This window comes from Micrasema longulum, unplaced genomic scaffold (assembly GCF_059751315.1).
Source record: "Micrasema longulum isolate JH-2025_06_02 unplaced genomic scaffold, ASM5975131v1 h1tg000609l, whole genome shotgun sequence".
In the NCBI taxonomy this organism is placed as follows: Eukaryota; Metazoa; Arthropoda; class Insecta; order Trichoptera; family Brachycentridae; genus Micrasema; species Micrasema longulum.
Window position 1 is genome coordinate 376,074 of NW_028277805.1, and position 25,952 is coordinate 402,025.

Here is a 25,952-nt window from a genome sequence, read left to right on the forward strand (position 1 = left end):
CCACATCATCATCATCATCATCATTCCCTTTCCGCAATCACTACATAGACCACTGCATTGGTACACCAATCGCAGCGTATCTTGATCATTTTTGTTACATGAAGGTAAGATGATCAGTCTTACGCTTCAGGTAGCAGTTCTGGAACTATGAAATATTCTAGTGTGAAAACACCCTTTAAAATAAATATTTCATATCAACCATGTCGGGAATCGAACCCGAGACATCTTACATGGTAGGCAAATGCGCCGACCACTACACCACGAGGCCGACACACTGATCTAGACAAAAATCACTGCTCTAGTGCCATAATCAATTTGTATGAAGAATAGTCAGAATGCGTTTCCTCTTAAGATGCTCAAAGACAGCTCCGGATCTGAGGAGTGTTAGCGCCCCTTCACTCGCTGAAAAGGGGCGAAATATACACGCTTGAAAATTATACGAGCATACTGTTATTCCTTCCCTTGTAAGCAAGTGCCTGGTTCTTAATGCTAACTGAACCCATGGAAGGTAAGATACGGCTTTGCTAAAATAAACCGTAAATGAACGGGAATTTCACAGATTTATAATTTTGGCGCTGACCCGACGCCGACGAACTGATTTTGTCGCATATTTTAGGTTAGGTTAGGTTACGATGATCGCAGTGCGCGCAGCCGATAGACCCGTCCTGCGGAGATGCTCCCAGGGGAAGCGGCGCATATTCAGCAGTCCTCATCCGTGGTCTGCATCAGGGGGCTGGCGCGCAGGCGCCGGGGGCTGGACGGCGTCCGCGACAGCAGGGGCGCCCCCTGGAGGGAGATGGCCAGAGGAAGGGCCGAGATGTTGGCGGCCCCGCGACCAGCGTTGCCGGACCGGTAGCGAGCCGCCCTCCCTGACCTGAAGGAAGAAAACCTTTTTAGAAATTGGGATTGAGAGGATTTATAAGCCCACCAACAACACGTAGCTGTTGTAGTCCTGGGGACTTTTGTCAGCTGCGCGTAGAGGAAAGTAAACGTAATTATTTCTAAGGAATACAAACTTCACGGCAGATCAATGATGAAGGAGGAGGATGTATGGACAGAGGCAAACACAAGTCGTCCCTACTCCTCGGATTCAATAATACAATACAAATTTACAAACGAACGCTTCAACAAAAATAGAATACAAAACAAGTATAGGAATATAATGACTAAAGACTATGGTAAAACAGAACAGTAGACAGTAAAAAAAGCAATGTACACAGAAAAACCGAATGATCATGATGTATACTTGAGTAAAACAAAAAAATAAAAAGAAAGCCTAGTGGTGCCTAGGAGAAACCGAAGTAGTATACTGCCATTGGTTATGCCACATTTACTCTATGTGTACACACATATTTACATAGCACATTTACTAGGATGAGGCATTCTAATTTATTTGCAACCTACTGGGCCCTGGTTAAGATGTTTTAACGCCTACCGTGGGTATCAATTATTGTCCGGGCACCATAGTAACAACTGAACTGATCGTGTGTGCATGTGCTTTTGATATTCTCAATACGATCGCGAATAAGTTATTTTATCTACAGCGTCGTGTAATCGTCAAGTGCCCCTCCTTCCTGACCACAAGATCTGATCCGATCCTGACTGTCATGACAGTAGTTCCAGACAATAAAGGTGCCAGAACTCAGTACAAGGTAGGTAATTACATTCATTGTATTAGGGTTCAGTGGCAGAGTAAATAAGGATAACGCATCAAGCGAACCAGACCATTTCGAGCGTTCATCTGCCATCAGGCTAGTGACGCAATCAGCCATCATAAGCAAACAGGCAGTTTTTTTTTAAATCACAACATTAGTGAAATATGAGGTAATGTTTCACAAGAAATTTTGAACCATTTGATCTATAATATTATTGCAATGACCAGTAAAAGAAATACTTCAGTACGGAAAACGACATAATATTTTTTATGTTGTTGTTAAGTAATAACTCAGAGAGAGTTTTATAAGCAAAAACTCACCGTAGATATGACACACAAAGGTTTTATATTTTAGAAACAATTGACTTACAGTGTTTTGACTTATGATTATAGGCAATTTTTTAAAATTAGCTTGATGAAGTACTAAAAATTGTCATATCTCAAAATATGCCTTTCAAATAACTGCCGTTTGGCTTATGACGGCAGTATACGGAGCGTCCGACCTTCTTTTCCATAACAACTGGAGTTTTCTTCTTACAAGGTGAAAGGAAAAGTCAAAACCTGGCTCGAGGTTCTTGCACCCGCTGGGTACAGGGTCTTGTACGTACTAACAGTCTGCGGATTTACGACCCAGGGTTAGGGACTTGAGAGATAGCCGGATTTATATTCGTAAATACCCGAAGTGTTATTCGGGTTCGGGATGTTTCGGAATCACTCGGGCGCTCATTACCAATTAGCACTATTCAATTTTGTAACACAACAAAATCGCCCCTGAGTAGCGTCTAAGAACGTCACTCAACATGACCATTCTCGTTTGTATTGTATGTAGTATCTCGGCTACGGCACAAATATCTTATCAAGAAATATTATATGTTTCGCTTATTACTAGGATACATAACGAATCTAGTGTCTTTATTTATGAAGCCACTTCGGGTGGATTCCGAAACATCCCGAACCGATAACGCGGCGGTTTTTTCGCTAGTGTAAGCTCTTCAAGTCTGTGTTTGGCGTCGACAGCAATCCCATTGCCTTGATTGTTGGTTTTGGACATCAGAAAATGAGAAATATGATTGTGAAATAAATGAAAAATACCTGTGGCAGCGACATAGTAGGAGCCTGATGAATGCTGCTCTGAAGGTCCTATTGAAGACTGTGTAAATAATGGGGTTTATGGTGGAGGACACATAACCCAGCCAGAGACAGATGTCAACCACGTGTTCTGAAAATACCATAAAAACAATATTTATAATCAACAATGTTTTGACAATATTTTGAGTTTGTCCAAATTGTTGCAGACAAGGACTGGATTTAACTCTGGGAGCTGTTTATATTAACATATTACAACAGAGATGAAGAACGTTTTCGTCTACAAAAATTTGGGAAAATTCAAAATATTGCTGATAAATCAACCTGGTCCATGAAGAAGTATAGAAATTGAAAAAATATAATTTTTAGGCGTTGCCTAGTATGTAGGTGAAATAATTCATTTATATGAATCTCACCCGCATAAATAAATAAAGGTTTCAGCTCTTTAACTTCACAAACATCAACAGATGAAAGAATTGAAGGAATATAGATGTTCACATATGGGCAGAATGGTGAATGTTACACAGTGTGTAAAGTGGCCACTTAAACCAGCCATTGACAGGTCATAAGCCCTGTAGATGCCTGGACTTCTATATTACCTTCTCCTTAATGTTTTTCATCGCTGTTGTTATATATTAACAATGTTTTGGGTGAGTCCAAATGTTTAGAGACAGCCTGTTTTCTCTATCCCCTAGAGAGCGGTTAATTTGGGGATATTTATTTTTTCCATGCGGCTAATTTTTGTTTCATATATGGCCACACTGATGATTAAACGTCAAAAAAATATGAACACGTGAAATCAAACACAACGATTTTCATTTAGAAAATTATTGCGACCTTAAGCATTACCCAAAACACTTAATTAGGTTGAATGGACCAAACCGTATTAGTTTTATATCCGTTTTTGAAGCATTGAGGTATATAACTAGAGTAAACATAGGCGTTCAAAATAGGTTTCCTCAACCTGCGGCCAATTGGTCTATGTTTGATAGAACGGACTTAAGGCTGTTGCGAGCGTTCGCCAGCTACTTTTCTCCTCGAAATTACTAAACCGCCTATTTGTACGCTAAGATACTGCACAAACCAATCTGGAAAAGCGATGGTATAACCTTTCACTGGCAAGTAATGTTCATATCTTACTCAATATTTGTTTAAAATAGCTATTTTAATGTCAAAAAACGTCTTATTAATATGTTACAATTCGTGAATTATCTCCTGTCTCCGTCTTGCTTAGTAAGTCAGGCGTAAAGCAAAACGACAAACAAAAGTTACGCGTATGCGGAAGGTAGCGACATACTCAGTATAACTTACAGTAGACCGATGTAAACAGTCCGTGCTTTTTACTGTACTACTTGTTTTGCTTGTCAAAGTCGACGTGACGATATTTGCTATGTCCGCTGGTCAATTACTGTCCTTCGGGGAAGACTTTTTAGCTCGGATTTGTATGGAGAGTTATCTCTATATATCACAATGTTTTGAAGCAGTTTTATTCATCATTTGACGTTTCGCTTAAGCGATTAATCGACGCATTAAAAAAAATCTTCAAATTAATCACTCTCTAGCGGGTAGAGAAGATTTAGAATACCACAACTGGACATGTTTCAGTAAGTTTTTAATGTGATTTCCATGTGTTATTTCAAAAGGAAAAAAAAATTATCTTAGAGTAATCCTCATTAAACCGAATAATTGGAGATTTTCTGTACCTACGTTACTAAAACAATAAAACAGAACACTCGTAACATTTACCTGGTACATCGCACGATGGACAGGCAGCAAAGAAAATGTTGAGTAGGAAGAATGGCGCCCAGCAGAAGACAAATGTGAAGAACACGAGGCCAAGAACTTTGGTTGCTTTTTGTTCTGTCATGACAGCGTTGGCAGACATGGTGTTACGTTTGCTACGGTTACCGAGAAATCTGGAACATGACAGTTCAGTTTTAATTGCAGTATTGACAGTTTTATCATGTTTTTAACTGTTGCATTCACAACAATAACAAACAGACTAGGTTTGAAATAGATGTGGACGTGGATGCTGGCCATAGTACTTAGGTATGTAAAAAAAAACCATTTACTAATCTTGACGATACAAATTATTGAAAGCGTTTAAACTAGTTGGTCAATAATTAATAAGAAAAACAAAAAGAAGTTTGACTGCAACTTTTCAGTAATAAAATGATGTTTTGAGACAACTAATGAGGTTGAAATAAGGTTAGTTTTTTTTTTTAAATTTGAATGGAAGAGTAGATGGTGGGTAAATGAACATGTGGATTAATGGATGTGTAGGTAGGTAAAAGTGTTTTTTTTTTTTTTTTAAATTTTATTAGAACTTTTTTTAAAGCTTACCATGAGGTATGTTCCTCTGAAGTTTCGAGGTCTGGCACCGAAAACCGTCTATATATATATGTATCTGTCGGCCTCGTGGTGTAATGGTCAGCGCGTTTGCCTACCATACAAGAGGTCTCGAGTTCGATTCACGACATGGTTGATATGACATATTTATTTTAAAGGGCGTTTTCACACAAGAATATTTTATAGTCCCTAGACCTGAAGCGTAAGACTGATCACCTTACCATCCAAACGAAATTGATCGAGATATGCTGCGATTGGTGTACCAATCCAGATTCACAATTAAGCGCGGAAAGAGAATGATGATGATATATATAAATATTCAAAACAAATTTATAAAGTGCCTTAAATACAAAACCGGTATTTCTTATGTATCTACTCTCACTGCCTCCACCTTCCATGGAATCATTTCTCTACAATACCGCAGAGTGTGTGCGAACCAACTACTGCTTTACAAAATTATGACAGGAATGGTTGACTGTACAGAGCTGCTTGGTTTAATAACAATACCTGTGCCAGCCAGGATTTGTAGACGGTACCACCTGTTTCATGTACCAATAAGTAAAACATCGTATATTAAAAATGCTTTTTTTCGTAGGACTTTTTCAATGTACAATACCAAATTTAAAAATATAGATTACACAAACATCACTCTGTCAGATTTAAAATTAACACTAAAAATGTATTATGTAACTTAGTAGATATTATAATAAAAAATATGTACATCTCCCATCCCCTCCTTATCCTCTCTTCAAGCATTTTTGTCCTTATCCCACCTAATTTACAGTAACTTAATGTTCTTAAAATAAATATTTAAAAAATCTTTAATTATTGAGTACATGAAAATAACATTTTTATATGTATAAATTGTATGTATTTATTGTAATATATTTTCTTTACTAACTTTGTATACTATGTGGAAATCTGTTATTAGTTCTGAGTTTATACACTATATCTGTTTGTTTACTAAAAATATGTATGTAGAACTGTTGATTTCCCAAATAAAAATAAAAAAATAGAAAAAATATAAATACATACATATATATATATATATATCATCATTATTTGTCTTGGATCAGCATGGAAGGAGCAGATACACATTCTTTTTAAAAATAAAGAAAAATAAAAAATAAATGCACACTGCAAATAAATCATATTTTCGTTATTTCAGCATATGTTAATTTGGTTTTTCTTTTATTTTTCTTTTCTTTTCATGGTCATGTCATACCATATATATGTGCTATAAACTATTTAATAATTAAAAAAGGAAAGGCCCTCGCTCAGACGCTGTAGTCTTTGTGGGCATTTTTTCCAATTCATGTTATAGCTTAATTTTAAGATGTATTTTTCTTACATGTATTTTTGTAATTATATTTCTATGTAAATAATATATGTATGGAAAAATAAACAAATAATAAAATAAAAAAAATACATACATTTCAGTTTTACTATCTAAAACAGATTCCTTAAAATTAGATATTATATTCTAAAAATACACAATACTGTATGAAATGTAGGTAAGGTTTTATATGTTTTTTAAAATGTTATATTTGAATGTTTTAATATTTGCTATTGATTTTATGATTTTTTTAAGATTATACAGGTTTTTTTTCTCAACATTTGAATAATAATTTAAAGCTGCAGTTGTATTGCATCTAAGTAAAATTAAATTATTTGGAAATGTAGGGTTTCGAGACTTTTGTAATCTAGTGCGTTTTTTTCTTTGAAAGTTTGTATTATAGATGCTTTTTTGAAGATGTCATCATTTGATGGTATATCTAGTATGAAAAAAATAATTAAAGATAAAGTTCTTGTTGGAGTAGTATATGTACGGGTATGTAAGTGAATGTGTGTGTGGCAAAGAGTAGGTGAGTAAATTTGTAGATGATCAAATGTTGGAGTGTAAATATACTCATCTGAGACGATGTGTGGATTGTTGGATGTTTTGATGAGTGGATGTGTGAGTAAATAAGTGTTTGCGGGTAAGTGGGTATGTGGATGAGTAAGTGTGTGGAGTGTGTATGGGTAGATATGGGGGTGAGTGGATGTGTGGATGCGTGGATATATGTGGGTGAGAGGATTAGTAAAACAGTGTTACTTGAGATTAATGTTGCCGGGCGCCACAAGAGGCAGCCGCAGTGATTTGAGCCTAGTGCTGCGCGCGTCCCTCGGTATACTGTCGGGGGTCTGTGTCGCCTGGTCCCTCCTGGCCTGTCCACCCCCGGTAGACCCGTTACCGCAGCCCATGGACTGCTGGGAGAGGCTTCCGCGCATGCCTCCACACCTGAAAAACAAAAAACAAGCATTTTTTACAAACTACACAGCTTGCCCACCACATACCGCACACCACATCTGAGGACATCAGTCTCCTTAGTGGTGCCCAGAAAATTTGCTCGTTGTCAAACGAAAAAAGGTGCCCGAAGAAGCCCTCTGAAATCTGGTAGCTTTAACATCTTTGTACTGAAAGAAAATAATTTAGAAGTTCATAATATGTACTTCGTTGGATTGAGAAAGGAGGGAAGTGAACTTTTCACTGACTGGGATTAAATTGATTGGACATGATCAATTCGCCGAAATGATTACAAAACTTTTTAAAAGCCGTAAAATTCTTTTTGGAAGCCACCAGATCTGTATATTCAACAGGACCTATAACAGGGCCACGGATAGTAGCGAGAAGCTCCATTCGGTAATCATAGAGAAGAAGAAAGGGACAAGACCACAGGATGAGTTCAGTAGATTGATTAGGATATCCGGAGCAGCACGAAGGGAAGTCAACAATATTAAAAACAAATAATTTTTGATTAAATTTACCACGACCTGATAAAAACTGCGTAGTCCAGTGATCGGGGATAACCCGAGAAGATTCTAAGCGCTGACGGATTGAAGGAAAAAAAAGAAAGGTAACTTAACAGTGCTGAGAGTAGTTTACTTGGGGCTAGTTGAGCCATAATTCAATATTAAGAATATGGCGTTTAAGTTTTAAATCTTATACCGACAGGGTCTTGAACCTACAAGTACAAAATTTAAAAACGATTGTGCCTATAAAAATGAAGATTGAGGCAAAAGACAATAAAAAAGTATTTTTTGACTATATTAACGTTTTTCATATTAACAAACAGTATCAGTATAAGATAATGACAGATTTCCTCGACTGCAGTTTTAAATTCAAAGTCACCAACCAGATAATGACGATGTCTCGACAAAACTACTATAAGATAAAACGATGGAGGGTGTAGTAGATGTGAATGTACTGCAGAACGATGCCCCCGATTTCTTGTGCAATACTGTTAGACTTGCATTATAATGTTCTACTGGTTTCTTATGATGATCTTTCTTCGGTCATCGCACTATTTCAGGTGAAACGTTTTAGCACGTGTGTGTCATCGATTATGGACAATGAACGCTACAGTACAATGAGAAAGTATATATTATATCAACAATGAAAATCATTATTTGAAAACGAGTAGGCGGTAAGGTGGGATGTCAAAAAGAATCAATCAGAAATTAATTCTTTAAATTTCTATGATTGACTTGCTATATTTTTGTTGTTGTCTATTGTTTGCGTTCATATTGTAATTCCTTTCTGTTTGTGTAAAATGTTGTAAATCCAGCTAATATTATTATATTGATTTATTTATTATATATACGGCCAAAGCCAATTACAACAGTTACATGAAGAAACATAAATACAAGAATCTGAACAAAAATAACATTAAACTATGAAGCAAAGACAAACAAGGGAAAAACAATAATGGTATACAATATATTCATGAAAACGAAAGATATAAGACTTCGAACTAAACCATGCCAATCCAACTTCATCCCATACTGTTTAGTCGCAAAGAGATCTACGAAAAGCCGGAAGATCTATCCCAAAGAATTCAAAGTCGTGTGATGAATTGACTAATCTACACATTCTGGACATTGGAGCATAAAAACAAAATTTGCTTTTAGAAGATTTAATAAATAGCAGATTTTGACTTCTGGTGACATGGTTGGGAACACGAAAAGAAATTGATTGCAACAGAGATGGGACATCACTTATAGCATTAGGTATTTTGAAAATGCATATAAGGTCCATCTTTGTTCTACGTCTCTCCAATGAAAACAGATAAAGAAATTGGTCTATTTGGCCCCTTTGTATTCCGAGCAACCATGCCACTTTTCTTAGAAAACGGTGTTGGACAGACTCGATATGGTCAGTATGAGTCCTGTTGAATGAAAACCAAATAGGAGAAGCGTGTTCTAGATGGGATTGAACTATTGAGCAATAAAGAGTTTTGATAGTATTAATATTTTTGAAGTCCGTCGTCATTCTATTGATAAAATTCATATTTTGTTAATTAAAAAAAAAAGATTTTATTTTGTACTAGTTCAGTATGTATATATACATACATGTAATTTTTAAACTTTTTCAATTTTCTTTCCCAGATTGCATAATGTAAACATTATTTTGAATTTATTTCCATGCCTAGTATTCTGTTTTTTTTGTTATTTTCAAGTATTTTTCATACCCTTTTTAATTTGTAGTATATCATAATTTTAATTGTTCTGCTTTTGTAAATAATATAATAGTTTAAAATTTAAAAACGTCTTTAAAAAAATTGTTATCTGTATGTCCCTAAATGAGTTTTTTAAAAAAAAAAACTCCTTGGGAATATTGTATATAATTATGTATAATATGTTTTCAATATAATAATAAAAAATAATAAAAAACCAAAAAAATTGAGAGATTTGTTTACAACATTATGAATGTGTTCATGATATGAGAGTTTACTATCTAAAGTAATCCCAAGATTCTTTATTGACGAAACCATTGAAAGGGAAATATTAAGTTTGTAGTTGAATTGTATAGGTTTTTTTCGTCGCGAGAAAGATATTATTTTACATTTGTCGATGTTAAGTTGAAGACAATTGATGTCGCACCATTAATTAAAACTTTATACTAAGGTAGAATGCCCTAATACAGGGAAAAAAATACTTGCTTTATTCATAGTTAGTTAGGTCTGAATTCCGTTTTCGTTTTGTAGTAGAATTTTGTATTTTGACTAACGAATCGTCGTAATTTTAATTTCCGTCCCGAAAAAATATACCATTTCGCCTGGGAAATTCTTATTGCTAAACGACATATCTAATTAATTACCTTACTATTTTTTCCCGCGTGAGCGAAGCAGCGATTAAAAGCTCTTAAAGTAAACTTTTATACCATATTAACCTGCAACCTATTGATCGATAAGTGATCATTATAAATATCATGAAAACATTTTAGCCGCCTTTATTTTATGCCCATTAAAAGTTTTGTTTTTAACGATGAAAGACATTCAAGTACCGGGGTATTTAAACTGTTTTTTGGTCATCCTGTAAAAATTTCATTCGTGAGTTACCGCCTTTTACCTGAACATGGTTAATATATTTTATTATTTTATTTTAAATCTTGAAATAGGGCACACTAAAACATATTCTTATGTATCCTCTAATAACAACAATGTCCATATATTTAATTAATAATAACATATTACAACAGAGATGAAGAACATTTAAGAAAAGGTAATTTAGAAGTCTAGGCATCTACAGGGCTTATGACCTGTCAATGGCTGGTTTAAGTGGCCACTTTACACTTTGATGGTGAATGTTACACAGTGTGTAAAGTGGCCAGTTAAACCAGCCAATAACAGGTCATGAGCCTTGTAGAAGCCTAGATTTCTATATTTCAATCTCTAAAATGATCTTCATCTCTTTTGTAGTATGTTAATATTAACAGCTCCCTGGGGGGTCGAATCAAGTCCTTGTCTAGAAAAATTTGGGAAAACACAAAACATGTTGAAAAACTAGATAGATTAGAAAAACTACTGATGATTGAAAGATATCAGGCCATCCGGCTCGTCGAATATTCGGTATCCGGTATCCGGCCAAACCATTATCCGTTACATCACTTATATTGTTTCCATTGAAACTCCTGTAATTAGGCAATACGCGCAGCAAATTCAAGCATGCAAATATGACGCCTTATTCTAGGCAATTAGTATAACCCACAAAAAGATCGACTGACACTCATCATTGTCTTTACAGCCCGTTGTGGGTCGTGGCCTCCTTGGCCATTCGATGCCATCTCTCTATCCTGGTATGTACTTCTCCTGTCCCCGATGTCAATAGCACCCACATCCCGCTGACGTCTACTTGGGGTTTTGTACACTCTCTCTTCGCTCACTCATTCCACGTACCCCACCAATCGCAGCACCCCGATTTTAATAAATTACACAATGTTGAGTTCATTGTAGATACAGTAGATTTCGTTGTACTGTATTCTCCAAATTCAAACTATACATAGCTGAGGCGAATCGCCCATGTAAACGATTATGCGCAGCTTAAGACTATCGATAATGATGTTTTAAAAATGCAGTCATCAATAGACTTCTCATTCTAGGCAATGAGTACAGAGATACTGGTGGCTCATTGTACGTGAAGTTTAGTACACATAGAACGGCTTTACTCCTGTATTTCATGGGTAGGAGAAGCTAGTAGGTACCTAATAGTTCTAGATAACAATGTTCTAGATACTGTTCAAAATTGTTTTGACTTATTTATTAGTGTTTTTTTTTTTACGTTTCCTTTATTGATTTTATTTATAAAAACAAAATATTCATCTTTATCGTTTTTTTACATCATCATATATTTTTATGCATAAATATATACTATTTACCTAAGTATTAGTTTTAAATAATAATACTTTTTTTATCGTTTAGTGTTATTCAAAATTGTTTTCTTAGTTTTTTTTACGGGCCCAAAATATTTCTCATACTAAATTATTATTTTTTATTAATAGTTTTATAACTAATAATATATTTTTTTATTGTTTACTTTTTTGACTTTCTTCATTTGTAAATTAATAATTTTGTTTCAAATGCTCTGTATTATTTACATTTATATGGATGTATATTTAACTGTTTTTGTAACTAATATGTAAAAAGCATTAAATGCCGTTTATTTCAATAAAATAAAATAAAATAAAATGATATAAATAAAATAAAATGAAATGAAATGAAAAAAAAAATTAAAAAAAAAATATATAAAAAATAAATAAATATATAAATTATAATAATTAAATAAAAAAAAATAAATAAAAAAAATAAAATAAGATAAAATAAAATGAAATAAAATAAAATAAATAAATAAAGGTAATTTATGCAAAATTTATCAGAGTTATCGTTTGTATTTTCCTCTAAAAATAATATTGAATGTCAATAAAGTGTGCCCGGTCTGTTTAAAGTGAGCAAATAAATTATCTGACTATTATGGCTTATTTTTTCACGTAAAAATGTATGCCATATTTAACACTTTAAACCCAGTTGCGATTATTCTCTCCTTAAGTAGGCTTGCAGATTACAAATATTCTTAGAAGATTTTATATTTCGAAAATTGTATTTATAACGTAATTTTTTAAGGACTATTTTCTTTTGACATGACAAAGAACACGTGGCGCTCGACGCGGCCCCTTGTGGCATTATTCATTTGTACATGGAATTGGCCAGTGCTTAGTGTTGACATTTCATATTAATTTATAACGTGGTACCTATCTCAACGTTAAAGGGTGGTTTACTGTATTATGATTTTTTATTACGATTTAAATGCTCTAATTTTTAAAGCGTGTAAGAAAACATTTTTAATTATCCAATTTACCGCATCACTGAACTTTCTCACTGTAATTTGAATAAACCATTATATTATTTTTATTACTTTTATGTTTAAATTAGCTAGTTGGGAGTATTTTATCAATTACAATGGGTTTTTTTGACATTTCCTGTTTAAAAAACGCTTATTTGGGTATTTGTTAATATCGTTTGTTTATGAAACCTTTATAGAAAAAAATTTAATAGGCTATTGTATGTTGTAAAGACAGAAATTTATAGCATGCAAACAACAATGAAAAAATAAAGCTTTTTTTTCTGGCAGAGTAAATTTTAAGAACATTTTTTTATAATATATATTTATATATGTGATTAAAGTACCAATGAAGTGTCCTCTGCATCTTTTTGGGTGCATAGAAAGATGACAATTTCAGTAGCAAAGCTTTTTTTGAATACGCATTTTTTAAAAATAATGCAACCCGGTACGAATATATAATTTTTACGCAGTAGATTATTTAAAGTCCTAACGGAAAACGGCAAAATATCATTTTTTACCATGACTGAACTTAATTGTTTTACAAGTTACATAAGAGGACGATATATTTGAAAAATATATAATATGTTTTCTAATTTAATTAATAATATGAAATATATGGACTCGTATGTATGTGTTTTAAAGTAGTGATAGTTATTTGTGATTATATTTTGTAAATTTTCTCTTTGAAAACATTGTTTTTTTTGTGTATTCTCATAATAAAAAAAACTAAATCCAAAAGTACTTTGTAAATCGTCTATGGCACAAATTACATCAGTGAGGAAACATTAATTTTTTATATAAAAAATGTAAAAATGAGTAAAAACAAAAAATACATATATGAAATCTTGTATGTAATTAGGAGATGTGTGATAAATGGCAATCAAATTAATTACTGATTTTAATGATCTTGTTCAAAAATATTTTAATATCTAGAAAACGTGCCTCAATTAGGCCGGTGACACTTAACTTTTACAACGGTATAATATTAAAAAAGTGATCACGATGAAAGAAATCACGGAGAGGTTAAATGGTCCTTTAAATATGATCAGGGCTGCAAAAAATATGCAATTTGGTTTGATTGGAAATAAAAAAAAAAAAATGCAACATATTTATCACGTTCTTACAATTTACCAAATTATTTCCGTTTTAGAACCATTTTCAACAAGTTGTAAATAACTGACTTAAAAAATGTGAATCAAATCGGGGTTTGGGGTTTGAACCTCAAACCTCTGATCCGTGAGCCCGCGACACTAGCCATGGGTCCACAATCCGATTTATAATGATTAATATTTAACCCGAATATTAAATATCAATATATGTGGTTTTTGATATTGATTTTTTTTGTTTTTCTTTTTTATTTTCGATGTGCATATTTTTATTTTTTCCATAGTTATAAGAGTTTTTTATATATTTAAGAGATAAGATTATGTATATATATTAGAGCCTAACTATAAGCACCTGCTGACGAACGGCATTTTATGTAGTTCAGTAGGACTTGATAATTTATATGTTAATTTTTGTATGCTTTTGATAAATAAATAAATAAAAAATAATATTAAAAAACATATACAGTTTACATCCATATGCATAAGGGCAGGCATATCGCCTTAAGGCAATTTCTTCCTACCTACCCAAACCGTTCAATTGGAGAAAATCAGTAGTATATGAACATATTTTAGGTTTATTATAATATTTTCATCATAAAACAAAACATTGATGTACATATATATTTTTAAAGAAATAAAAAAATACTAAATATCTGCACTATACTATGGATACAGGAAGGGGTAAAGAGAGAAGGGAACGGGGAGAAGAAATGAAAAACTAAAATATTAAGGTAGTCACATTTAATACGTGATTTGAATGTAAATGAAGAAGGCGTGTCTCTGACATTAGTGGGTAGATTATATCATAATCGAGCAGCTACTACTGTGAAATAGGAAGCAAAGAAAGTAGAGCGGTGAATCGGTATTGAAAGGGTTCTCTCGGTTCTAGAAGGAAGAGATAGCCCATGCTGCAATAGAGGTTGGAAGAGCTTTCTCAGATAAACAGGTGAAGTAGGATTATTTCAATTATTTATTTATTAACTCCTGTAAGGCTTTTACATATACAAAGATTATAAACAATTTACAAATATAAAAATTTAATTAAAATTCAAAGAATATGTACATAAAAAACAATCAAAAATACAAGAAACTCAATGATTATTTTTTTTAAATGAAGAATATTTTGAAGAAGTTATTGAAGGTAAATTTTCTTCTTTGCCTGATAATGAGCCAGTGTAGTTACTTGCGATATTCAGTTATGTGGTCGAATTTGTAAAGATTAAAGATATAACGAATACAAACATTCTGCAATGATCCAAACGTTTGTAGATAAGGCTGGATCTTTTTTTTTTATATCATTTAATTTTTTTTGCACCACAACAGGCCAGGAGGCCCAATTACAGTGGTGGATTACATTACGGAACAACCGGGCTTGAGAAAAATCACATTTTTAAATTTTTGTGTTCTCACCGGGAATCGAACCCGGAACCTTCCGTGCGCGATTAAAGTGTCTTGACCACTACACCACGGAGGCCGCCTTGCTTTGCAGGGGGTGGTCAAGATTGAAATATATTGGAACAGAGAGTGAAAACATTTTTTTAAAGAAATGTGGAACTTCACGCATTTACAGAGCTTATGTCATGTTATTTATTTATTTTATTAATTTATTTTACAGAAACAAACAGTCGACAATGATATAATAACATAAAATAAGATACGGTTTAAAGACAGACCAGCGAAGTTTCTAAATAAGAATCATACGAGTACATATTAAATTGTGGTACAACAAAAGAGTGTGTTTAGGTGTATTTGTATGAGAATAAGTGTATTTGGGAGGGAGTAAGTGTTCAGATGTGTGTAAGTGTGAGCATCATTAAATAGCAAGTGGGATTGTATCGCAGCCAGAAAGAATCAGTCTTAATTAATTTTAAAATAAATTAAGGTTCATGTTAAATATATCAATAGATGAAAAAAAGCATTATATTTTGAGCAAGAACAATAGAGGAAAGAGTGTTGTGCATAGTTAGTGCTACAGGACTGGCAGATGGAATAAATACTCATTTCTAGTCACGCGAAAAGAGACATTAAGTTTAATTTTGGAGAATAGGTTAAAGAGTCAACTTTATTTTTTAATACTTAATATAAATAGTATAATTCAGATATAGTGCGCCTATTTTTAAGGGTAAAAAATCCATTTTGTTTATCAGATTGGCTATAAGTGCAAAGCGATTTATTGTTTTTATAATCTAGGTATGTAAAAAAATTTCGTTGAACATTTTTAATCCTTTCTTTGTTTGTTATATATTGTGGGCTCCACACAACGGATGCAAACTACAAGTTACTGCTTAGTATGTTAAAGGAAACAAAAAATGCATTACAAATTTTTGCTGTTCAAATAGTAAACAGATTCCAAAAACTAACCTCGTATGCCTTTATGAGAGTCTACCTTTGATATTAATGTAAACCTTATATTTACATATATTTATAGATGTAAAAGAAATAAGTTAAAAAATAATAATTACCTGTCTGGTGCACCACTGGATCTCCAAGCTAAATGGTGCGATATTCCTCCTCCTGTACCACCCCCGAGTCTGAAAAAAAAAAAATATTTTGAAAAAATATCAGTTTTTACGGAAAAAATAATACATAGAAACTAAAATTGTAAAAATAGTCGAAAATTTTTGTTATTGTTCTAAACAAAGTTCAATGGTCATGAACAAATAAACATGAATCTTGTCGTATTTAGGAATACAATGGAATGACCGTTTTTGCAGGAATTCAAAATTACAAATTTAAAAGTATTTTTTATGCATTTTTTTATTTTTTTATTTTTTATGCTACCTATTATTGTTTGTAAACTTAATTTTGTATTATATAAGCAAATTTGTATTGTAAAAGTCCTCATGTAGCTTAATCACAAAGACCTATCGACGTGCTAATAAGCGACGTAATAACATTTTCTCACCACGGATGTTATTGTATTTGCGATCACAATGTAACATCCGTGAAAAACAAAAAACAAACCGACACGAGCGTTGACTTAGAGATTACAAACTCGTTGACTTATAACTGCGATAATTTAAGCATGTTCATTATTTTTATTTTTTATTTATTCATATTTTTTTTCTTACAAACCATAATTAATAAAAAAAATAATGTGACCTCACTGAGGTTACCCGTGCCGAGGACACTTAACGATATATATATATAAAAATATATTTTTACATTTGAGAATAAACATGAAGGTTAACTTAATGAACAGAGATAACTAACAAAATGTTCAGACAGTTTTAAACACTACGTTCTATGTACATCTTTATTATTTATATTACAAAACGCACAATGAAAGAACAAAAAGCTAACATAAGCTATACTCTTGTGGAGCAGTTTATTCAATTCAATATTGTTCATTATGATTGCTCAAATGCTTAGCATGTTTTTAAGCTCGTCGATAATCATTTGTGATTGCGCCGCTGGCGTATAACGTATAAACAAAACTTCGGAGATACTTAATTATTGTTAAACTATCGCAGTTGATAATAGAAACTTAGAAAATGATTTTTGTGTGTAAACATTTGTTCGGAAAATCATTTTGTTTTCATCCACGTTGTAGAGACAAACTTTCTCTACTTAAATGCAGTTTTCCTCCGCTGAAATAATAATGCAGCCGAATAATGGAGAAAGGTAAATCTATCTCGTATATCCGGGAGGATAAAGCAAAACATAACTCCATACAAAATGGAGCCGAAATGTAATATTTGGAGTTGCGCCAGCGAGTAATTGTACAAAGAAGTGTTTCTGTTGCAAACTTTATTATTAAAATGTATTTCGTTACATATAATTGAGTTCCGGGTGCTTCAAAGTAAATACACATTTTGCTCATGCCAAAATTTGTTTACTCTTCGTACATGACTGGATCGTGCTTTTATAACTGATGTTACTAGATATAGTTAGTAGGTGTCGGCCTCGTGTTGTAATGGTCAGCGCGTTTGCCTGCCTTTCAAGAGGTCTCGGGTTCGATTCCCGACATTGTTGATTTGAAATATTTATTTCATAAACAGACTACAAAGACAGCAAAATAAAAATATTAAAGTTAGTACATGACCTTCCCTATCTAACAGCAACTAAAGAACTTTTTGAGCAAACTAAACAATTAAACGTAACTGAACTCTGTAAACTAGAATCTTTAAAATTTATTCATAAATTAGCCACTGATGTAATTGTAGACGAAGAATTGAAACTTGAAAAAAATTGTAGTAAACATGAACACAATACGAGAATATCAGAAAAATATCATATACAATCTTTTAAAATGAGAAAAGGACAATCGAGACTTATAAACCATGGACTGAAATTATACAATAAACTACCAGACTTTAAAAATTTTAAAAATATTATTATTAACAGTAGAATGTGAATTTTAAAAGTGAAAACATTTTGTTTAATGTATGTAACCCGTAAGGGTTTATCAATAAAATTTAAATAAAAAAAAATAATTTAAAACGGTGTTTTTCACAGTAGAATATTTCATAGTCCCTGGACTGGCAACTAAAGCGTATGACTGATCATCTTACATTCATGTAACAAAAATAATCAAGATACGCTGCGATTGGTGTACCAAACAGACAGCCTTCATACTGTTGAATGTGGCGCCTGCTACTCCTAGCCGCACTCCCAGTTCTTTTTTATTTATTTATTTAACAACTTTTTGACAGCTGCCATTTTCCGTAACATATACTCCCAGGTATTTAGAACTCTCGACTCATTCGATGACTTGGTTTGACAGATTCAGGAGATTTTGGGCATCGAGGCATAAAGCGTTACACAGTTCATGGGTTTTTGCAATATTGATTTTTAAACCCATGCATGAGGAGTATCTATTTAGGCTATCTACAGTAACTTGAAGACCCCTGATTGAATCGTCAATAATAACCGCATCATCGGCATACTCTAGATTGCATCTTTTTCAGGAGGAGGAGATGGATATTCCTTCAACAGGGACTTTAAATACTAATAAATTTATACGTATTTTGCCAGATCGAGTGGTCTCTTAACTTTCAAAAATAAATTTGTAAAATCCGTTTTTCAACCAAATCTAGCATTATGTCAAAATAATAAACAAAATTAAAAAGAAGCGGATATATTCCTTGGTACCTACACTCTACACTACGCACACAGATGCGTTTCTACTATCATCTCCCAGGGAACAGCCAAATGTGAACCAAGTGTTTTTACAGTTATTTACCAGGAAAAAGACAAAAGATCCTGTTTACTGCACACCAAAATAAAATAGGGACGAGTTTGAGTTTGAGTATCGTCTATTGTCTTGTTAACCTTAATAATAAGTTAAGGAATGCTATCTTAGTTTAGTTTTTTTATATTTTACTTTTTGTGCTGTTACATGTTCACTTAATTGCCATACTTACTAGTTCTTTGCTCGATGTATTATTATTGCGTTTTTTAAAATTATTTTTAGTATTAACTTTTTAAAATCATTCTTATGTTGTTGAAATTCCATTTGTCGATGCGTTTTGAAGCTGCAAGACTTTTTGTGATGATAGCTGTCATATTTTTTTTCATATTATGTAAATGTTATCAACCATCAAATATCTAAATTTAGTAAATGGGGTCTAGAATTTCAACCGTCCATGCGCTCAGTAGCTGCAAGACTTGTTGTTATCTAAATTCTAATTTTATAAATTTGCTTTTTGTTTCGTTTTTAAAATATCATTTAAACTCTAAACTTCATTGTCAAATAAAAAAATAAAAAATAAAAATGTAAATAGGGGCTAGATTTCTTATTGTCCATGCGCTCTGTAGCTGCAAGACGTTCTGTTATCTAGCTCATATATATCATAATTGTAATATATCATAATTGGAGACGAGGAACTAGAATCCCAACCGTCCATGCGCTCTGTAGCTGCAAGACGTATTGGGATATTTATTTACTGTACAGCGCCCTTGAGGTGATTTTCACAAAAATGGCGCTATATAAATTATCCAAACATTATTATTATTATTATGTCGGCTACGTAATCCCGACATAGCGTCATGAGTCTCACCTTTTAAAGCACTCAGGGTCAAGTCTAATCACAGGAAGTTGTAGACAGCATTGCGAGTCCTACCTTCTGAAGCACTTAGTGTTTGATCTAATTCGCGGTATTTTGTGAGCTACGTTTACGTAATCATAATGTAGATAGAGTCATGAGTCCAGCCTTCTGAATCAGTTACGCTGTGATCTCGCGGCATTTCGTTGGCACTCAGCGTCGGCCTCGAGGTGTAGTGGTTTGCCTACCATGCTAGAGGCCTCGGGTTCGATTCCCGACATGGTTGACATGAAATATTTATTTAAAAAGTACTTTTACACTAGAATATTTCCCTGGACTGGAACCTGATGTGTAAGACTGACCATCTTACTTTCATATAACAAAAAATGATGTTTTTCAATTAAAATGCAATTCCTGTCCTTCTATTTACGTTGGAAGAACATAAGAAATTTTGACGTTCGTCTTAAATAACATATGAGGTGTCTTCACAATAACGATTTCTCCAAATTCGCAAATCACCTAATCAATTTTAATAATGACTTTAATGAACATACTGGAATAAAAATTAATACAATTAATGGATTTTCCGACCGAGTATCAGTTTTAGCTTGAACGCCCGAACGACAATCTGATAATATTTTTGCAATAACCCACCTCTCTGGTAGTTTTTTTGATAACCATTCAATAGCTTCTCGTATTGCGTGTAGTTCAGTCTTTTTCAGCAGGTTTTCGGTAAGTGGTTAATATTTTATAACATTTAGTAAAATATGATCATGATCCACTGTGATTTGTGTACAAATGCAGTACGGCAATAGGTGTGGAAAGGGAATTCGACGTACCGTCAAAAATCCCATCTTCTAAATCACTCTGATTCAAAATCTGATATAATCGCTGCGCTGATATATGCAATCCTTACGTATAAGTCTTACCTTCTAAAGCACTCAGGGTCTGGTCTGCGAGCCTTCCTGCGCAGGAGCTGAACGGTGAGGGCGTACGTCACCACCATGGCTACCATGGGGACGTAGAAGGTGACCAGGGAGCCCAGGACCCAGAACATTCTGTTGTTGATGACGCACTCCTGGGCGCGAGGCATTATGTTAGCCTTGTTTATTACTCCTGAAAATAAATTCATCAAATGGTACAAATTGTAAACAAAATTCTTGTTACGTCGTATATCCAAAATATAAAACGAAAAATTAAACTATTTGAATATGTTCAAATAAAGAGTTGTTTATATTATAGAAGTAACATATTATTAATACATTTTTTTTAAACAATGATTTGATTATGCCCAAATGCTTGCAGACTGGCTGGATTTCATATTTAAATTTGTTGCAACCGATAGGAAAACACTTTTGAGAGGGGAATATGGAAGTCTAGCAATTTACAGGGCTTATGAACTGTCGTTGGCTGGTTCAAGTAGCCACTTTACACACTGTGTAACATTCACCATTTAACCACGTTTGAACATCTACATTCTTTCAATTCTTTAGGTTAGGTTAGGTTATGTTTTTTTTCATCCGTCGATGTTTGTAAAGTTAGAAAGCTGTTAAAGTGAATATTACACAGTGTGTAAAGTGGCCACTTTAACCAGCCAACGACAGGTCATAAGCCCTGTAGATCCTTAGACTTCTATATTACCTTCTCTAAAATATTCTTCATCTCCGTTGTAATATTTTGATATTAACAGCTCCCCAGGGAGTTGAATCCAGTCCTTGCCTACAAAAATTTGGACATACTCAAAACATTGTTAGTTATAAGAGTATTTAATCCATTTCTAAATATCAAAGATAAAAAAAATACGTTGAACCAATTTAATCCGCATTATATGAATAAATAATATAATTAACAATTAGTAGACGTTCTTATATGTTTATACAATGTATATGTAAATAAATAAAATATTCATAGGCACAGCCGTAAATAACCCATTTAGGGAATATTTTTGGTTGCATTTCCATACTCACATACGTAATTTGCAAAGCATCCATTCATGTACCTTACTCGGCGTGATAAAATATTCAAACTTTAATGTAAACATCATGAATAAAATGCTCATTTATCACGTGTATTATTTTGAAGGAAAAGCTCTTCGTAGGCCAGATTTGAAGCCAAATAAAATCAATGCATTTTAATAAACCATTCTAGTTTGTTAGTGAAAATTCTCCGTAAAATTTTAGTGATTTTTTTTATTTAAAAATTATTTATTAACCCTTACGGATTATAAGCCAACGTTCGGGAATATTAATGATTTTCAGTTTTGGAATTTAATCATAAACAAGTACCTCGGTACCTACTTATTATGAAAAGTCTTTTTCCTTTTATCCGAATAGTTTTTGCACACTTTCACGACACAATAAAGCATTTTGCTTTTCTTTTTTTTTTGGTTTCAAATTCAATGTCATGCTTACGTCAAAACACGGCTGGCTATTAAAAAATTACTAAATTTACGTTGGGCATGGCTTGAGTGTCATAATTTTAGAGGGGTCAGGGTAAATCGCGCTCTGAATTTTCTTGATTAACACGTGTTTCCGTATTTTTTCCCTGGATATGGCACTAAAGCAGTGATTTTTGCAAAATTTAGATTAAAAAACAAAGAAGACTCTTAAGCAATCACACGAGGAGATAAAACAAAAAACTAACCCTTTCTACGAATGTATAAATAGCTCAAAAAAGTCAAAAATAATTAATGTGTCTTTATTTACGAAAAAACGTTTGTTCAACCAGCTAATAGCAGGCGAGCCAACGTTTAGGCAGGACAACGTCTGTCGGGCCCGCTGGTAAATAAATAAATAACCTTACTGCGTTCACGTTCTCTTAACAAACAGCTTACTGAAGATTGCCGAGCAATTTCCGTAATCATAAAAAAAACCCAAAAAAGTATTTTATAAAAATAACATCTAAATTTTGCATATTAAAGCAGTAACCACGATCACAATGGACTGTAAATGTTGTAGTTATACGAAATTATTATGAAACTCCACAAAGATTGCATACCAGAGACGTGGCTTTACCCGCTATGAAAAACGTGGTATCAACATTTTGTTAAGTTTTTTTCGACGTCGCATTGGAAAATTTTCATCATCATTTATCTTGGCACACCCAGTGATGCATAGGGCAGTCGATTTTGTACGTAAACTAAACATTTTGTACATCGATTTTTCCTTTTCCTCTTAAAGGTGTTGCTTACGTAATTTTGGAACATATTTATATTTATGCTAAGTGTGTAATGTCGTCGCCGTTCAGGCAAAAGTCGCTAACCCAAAAAACATAATTAAAGAAATAGCATTTTGAAAGTTTGAAACCTAAGGTTAAATCAAATTTTTATGTTTTGGTGGTTTTATGTGCAATCGTATTTTTCGTCCATGTATACAGCGATGGAACAATTATACGCAAGCAGCATGTAATAAATTAAGGGTCACGTATAATAATTCATTCAGGCAATTATTCGGACTGCCTAGGTACAGCAGTGCCTCCGAAATGTTCATAGCAGGGCGGGTAAACACCTTCGCTGCCCTACTTCGCTAAAGAGCCTGGAGCCTATGCGAACGCCTAAAAAGCTCTAATAATGCGCTTCTCCAAGCCACTGCAAGGTGGATTCATTCACCGTTGTTCGAGCGATGGCAGGATATGATTAGACCACCATAAGTGCTGCAAATATAAAATTTTGTTTTGTGTTAATATTTATGTTTAAAAACAATTTGCTAACCAAAAAAACACAAATTTAATTATATGCAATTTGAGAGTTTAGAACCCAAGGTAAAATCAGAGTTTTGTGTTTTGGAGGTTTTATGTAAATAACATAAAGCCATCATGTCTTCTTAATAAATTCCATTAGTAACATTTTTTCTGATACATTTAAGGTCAGCGCGTTTGCCTACCAAGCAAGAGATCTCGGAATCGATTCCCGACATGGTTGATATGAAATATTTATTAAAAAGGGAGTTTTCACACTAGAATATTTCATAGTCCCTGGACTGGTACCTGAAGCATAAAACAAATCATCTTATCTTCTTGCAACAAAAAATAAACAAGATGCGCTGCAATTGGTGTACAAATGCAGTGCCCTATGCACCATCAGGTGTGGAAACAGAATAATGTGGTTAAAACGAGTTATTTTTTTATGATTTATTATACGAATAACTAAACCTAAGCAAAATTTTCTTTTCAGGAAGAAAACATAAAAAAACTTTCTAAATTGTCAATAAATTATTTCTGTCATTGGTGACTTATGCCTGTTGAGATTTTTTTGAAAGCTTCGTAGTGAAAAAAAAACCATTTGGATTTACGCAACGTTTTTCTAAATAAGTTTTTATTTTATTATAATGAATAACCACAAAGTTAGTGCTTCAAATATAAGCTTTACACAAGTTTTTATTTATTTATTCATATTTTTTGCGTACGAACTATACTTAATAATAATAATAATGTGACCTCACTGGGGTTTCCCGTGCCAAGGACACTTAACAATATACTTTTTTGAAATTACATTTGAGAATAAACAAAGAAGACTTAAAAAACAAAGATAATTAACAAATATTCAGACAGTTTTAAAAACAAGGTATTTATGTACATCTATATTATTTATATTGCAAAACACACAATGCAAATAACAAAATCCTAACATAAGCTATACACTTGTAAAGCGATTGATTTAGTATTGGTTTGGGCGAATGAGACAATTCATTTTACTTCTACCTAGCTCCACTATCCATTTTTTATAACCTTTTTAAACATTTACCTTGGTGTAGTATGTATGTCTCTTAAATAACATAATTTAAATCTAAATTTGTTGCAACAGAGAGGGAAAACATTTTTGAGAAGGAAGTATGAAAGTATAGGCATTTACAGGGTTTATGACCTGTCATTGGTTGGTTTAAGTGGCCACTTTACACACTGCGTAACATTTATCATTCTGCCAATGTTTAATCATCCACATAACCTTAACTCTGGTTACAAGCCCTGTAAATGCCTCGACTTCCATTTCCCTTCTCAAAAATGTTTTCCTTCCCTGTTGCAACAAATTTAGATCTTAATAACTCCCTAGAGCAGAAATACAGCCTGTCTACAAACATTTGGGCATACTTAAAACATTGCTGATTAAACTGGTAAAATAATAATAAAAAATAAAAAATAAAAAATTGTCTTCAGTCGCTGCCTAGAAGGTGAAATGGTTTAGCCGGATGAATCACATGAAACTCATGAAGAGTTATAAAAATGGGGATGTTCAAACAAAGTATGTGAATGTTATACAGTGTGTAAAGTGGCCATTAAAACCTTTAAGCCTTTTTGAATTACTATAAAAAAAAATACCACATATTCTTGTACAGAATATTTTATTTTCTCTTTTTTATATTACACAAAAATATTATGACAGTGTATTTATTATAAAAGCAAAAATTCATAAACATTTCTTGTATACCCACAAACACGCCATGCCTTTGTGGGATTTTTTGTTTATTATTTTTACTGTAAATGTGTATTTCATTGCTATGTAATTATTATTTATTTTTTGAATACTCGGTTTTACCTCTTATGTATATTGTAAAAAAAACAAACAAAAATAATGTAAAAACCCAGAGAATGTCAGGTCATAAGCCCTGTAAATGATTAGACTTTCTTATTCCCTTCTCGAAAATGTTTTCCCTCTCTGTTGCAACAAATATGTAAATTTTTCTCATTAAGAAGGTTTTAAAAAAGAAAGTCCCTTTAATCAACAATCCAACAACTTTTCAATATAGCCCATAAAACAATGTTCCTTTGTAATGGTCACCCTATACCTATTGAACTCACGCCCCTCCTTTCATCCCCTTCCTTTTTTAATCTTATATTTCTCCCATAACATCACACAATTTTCAAAACAATGATCAGTGCTGGTTTATTTGGTGTCCTGACGAAGATACGGATACGTCTCGAAACCGGTAGACATAAATAGGTTGGTAAGTGGTTGTATGTGTACAAATATTTAATCACATTTAGTTAAATATAAGTAAATTTAAGAGGGCCGATGATTTATAAAGTTTTTTTTTATTTTTTCATCAAAGTGAAAGGGGTTTTAAAAGTTGCGTGTTGAATCACATTGAATGGAAAAAATTATTTAAAACAATATTC

The 25,952-nt window shown here is 33.0% G+C and overlaps 1 protein-coding gene across 1 annotated transcript in view; it reads right to left on the minus strand.

Annotated features, from left to right (window-relative positions):
• Window positions 1–386: 386 nt before the first annotated feature.
• The window catches only part of 5-HT2A (5-hydroxytryptamine receptor 2A), a 156,570-nt gene continuing 131,004 nt past the window's right edge, over window positions 387–25,952 (minus strand). The window contains exons 5-10 of the mRNA XM_088228804.1: window positions 20,771–20,957; window positions 16,317–16,385; window positions 7,185–7,370; window positions 4,487–4,656; window positions 2,747–2,873; window positions 387–874 (exon numbers count right to left, since the gene is read on the minus strand). Coding sequence (XP_088084930.1) covers window positions 700–874; window positions 2,747–2,873; window positions 4,487–4,656; window positions 7,185–7,370; window positions 16,317–16,385; window positions 20,771–20,957 — 914 coding nt within the window. The 3' untranslated portion in view covers window positions 387–699. The remainder of the gene's footprint in view (window positions 875–2,746; window positions 2,874–4,486; window positions 4,657–7,184; window positions 7,371–16,316; window positions 16,386–20,770; window positions 20,958–25,952) is intronic.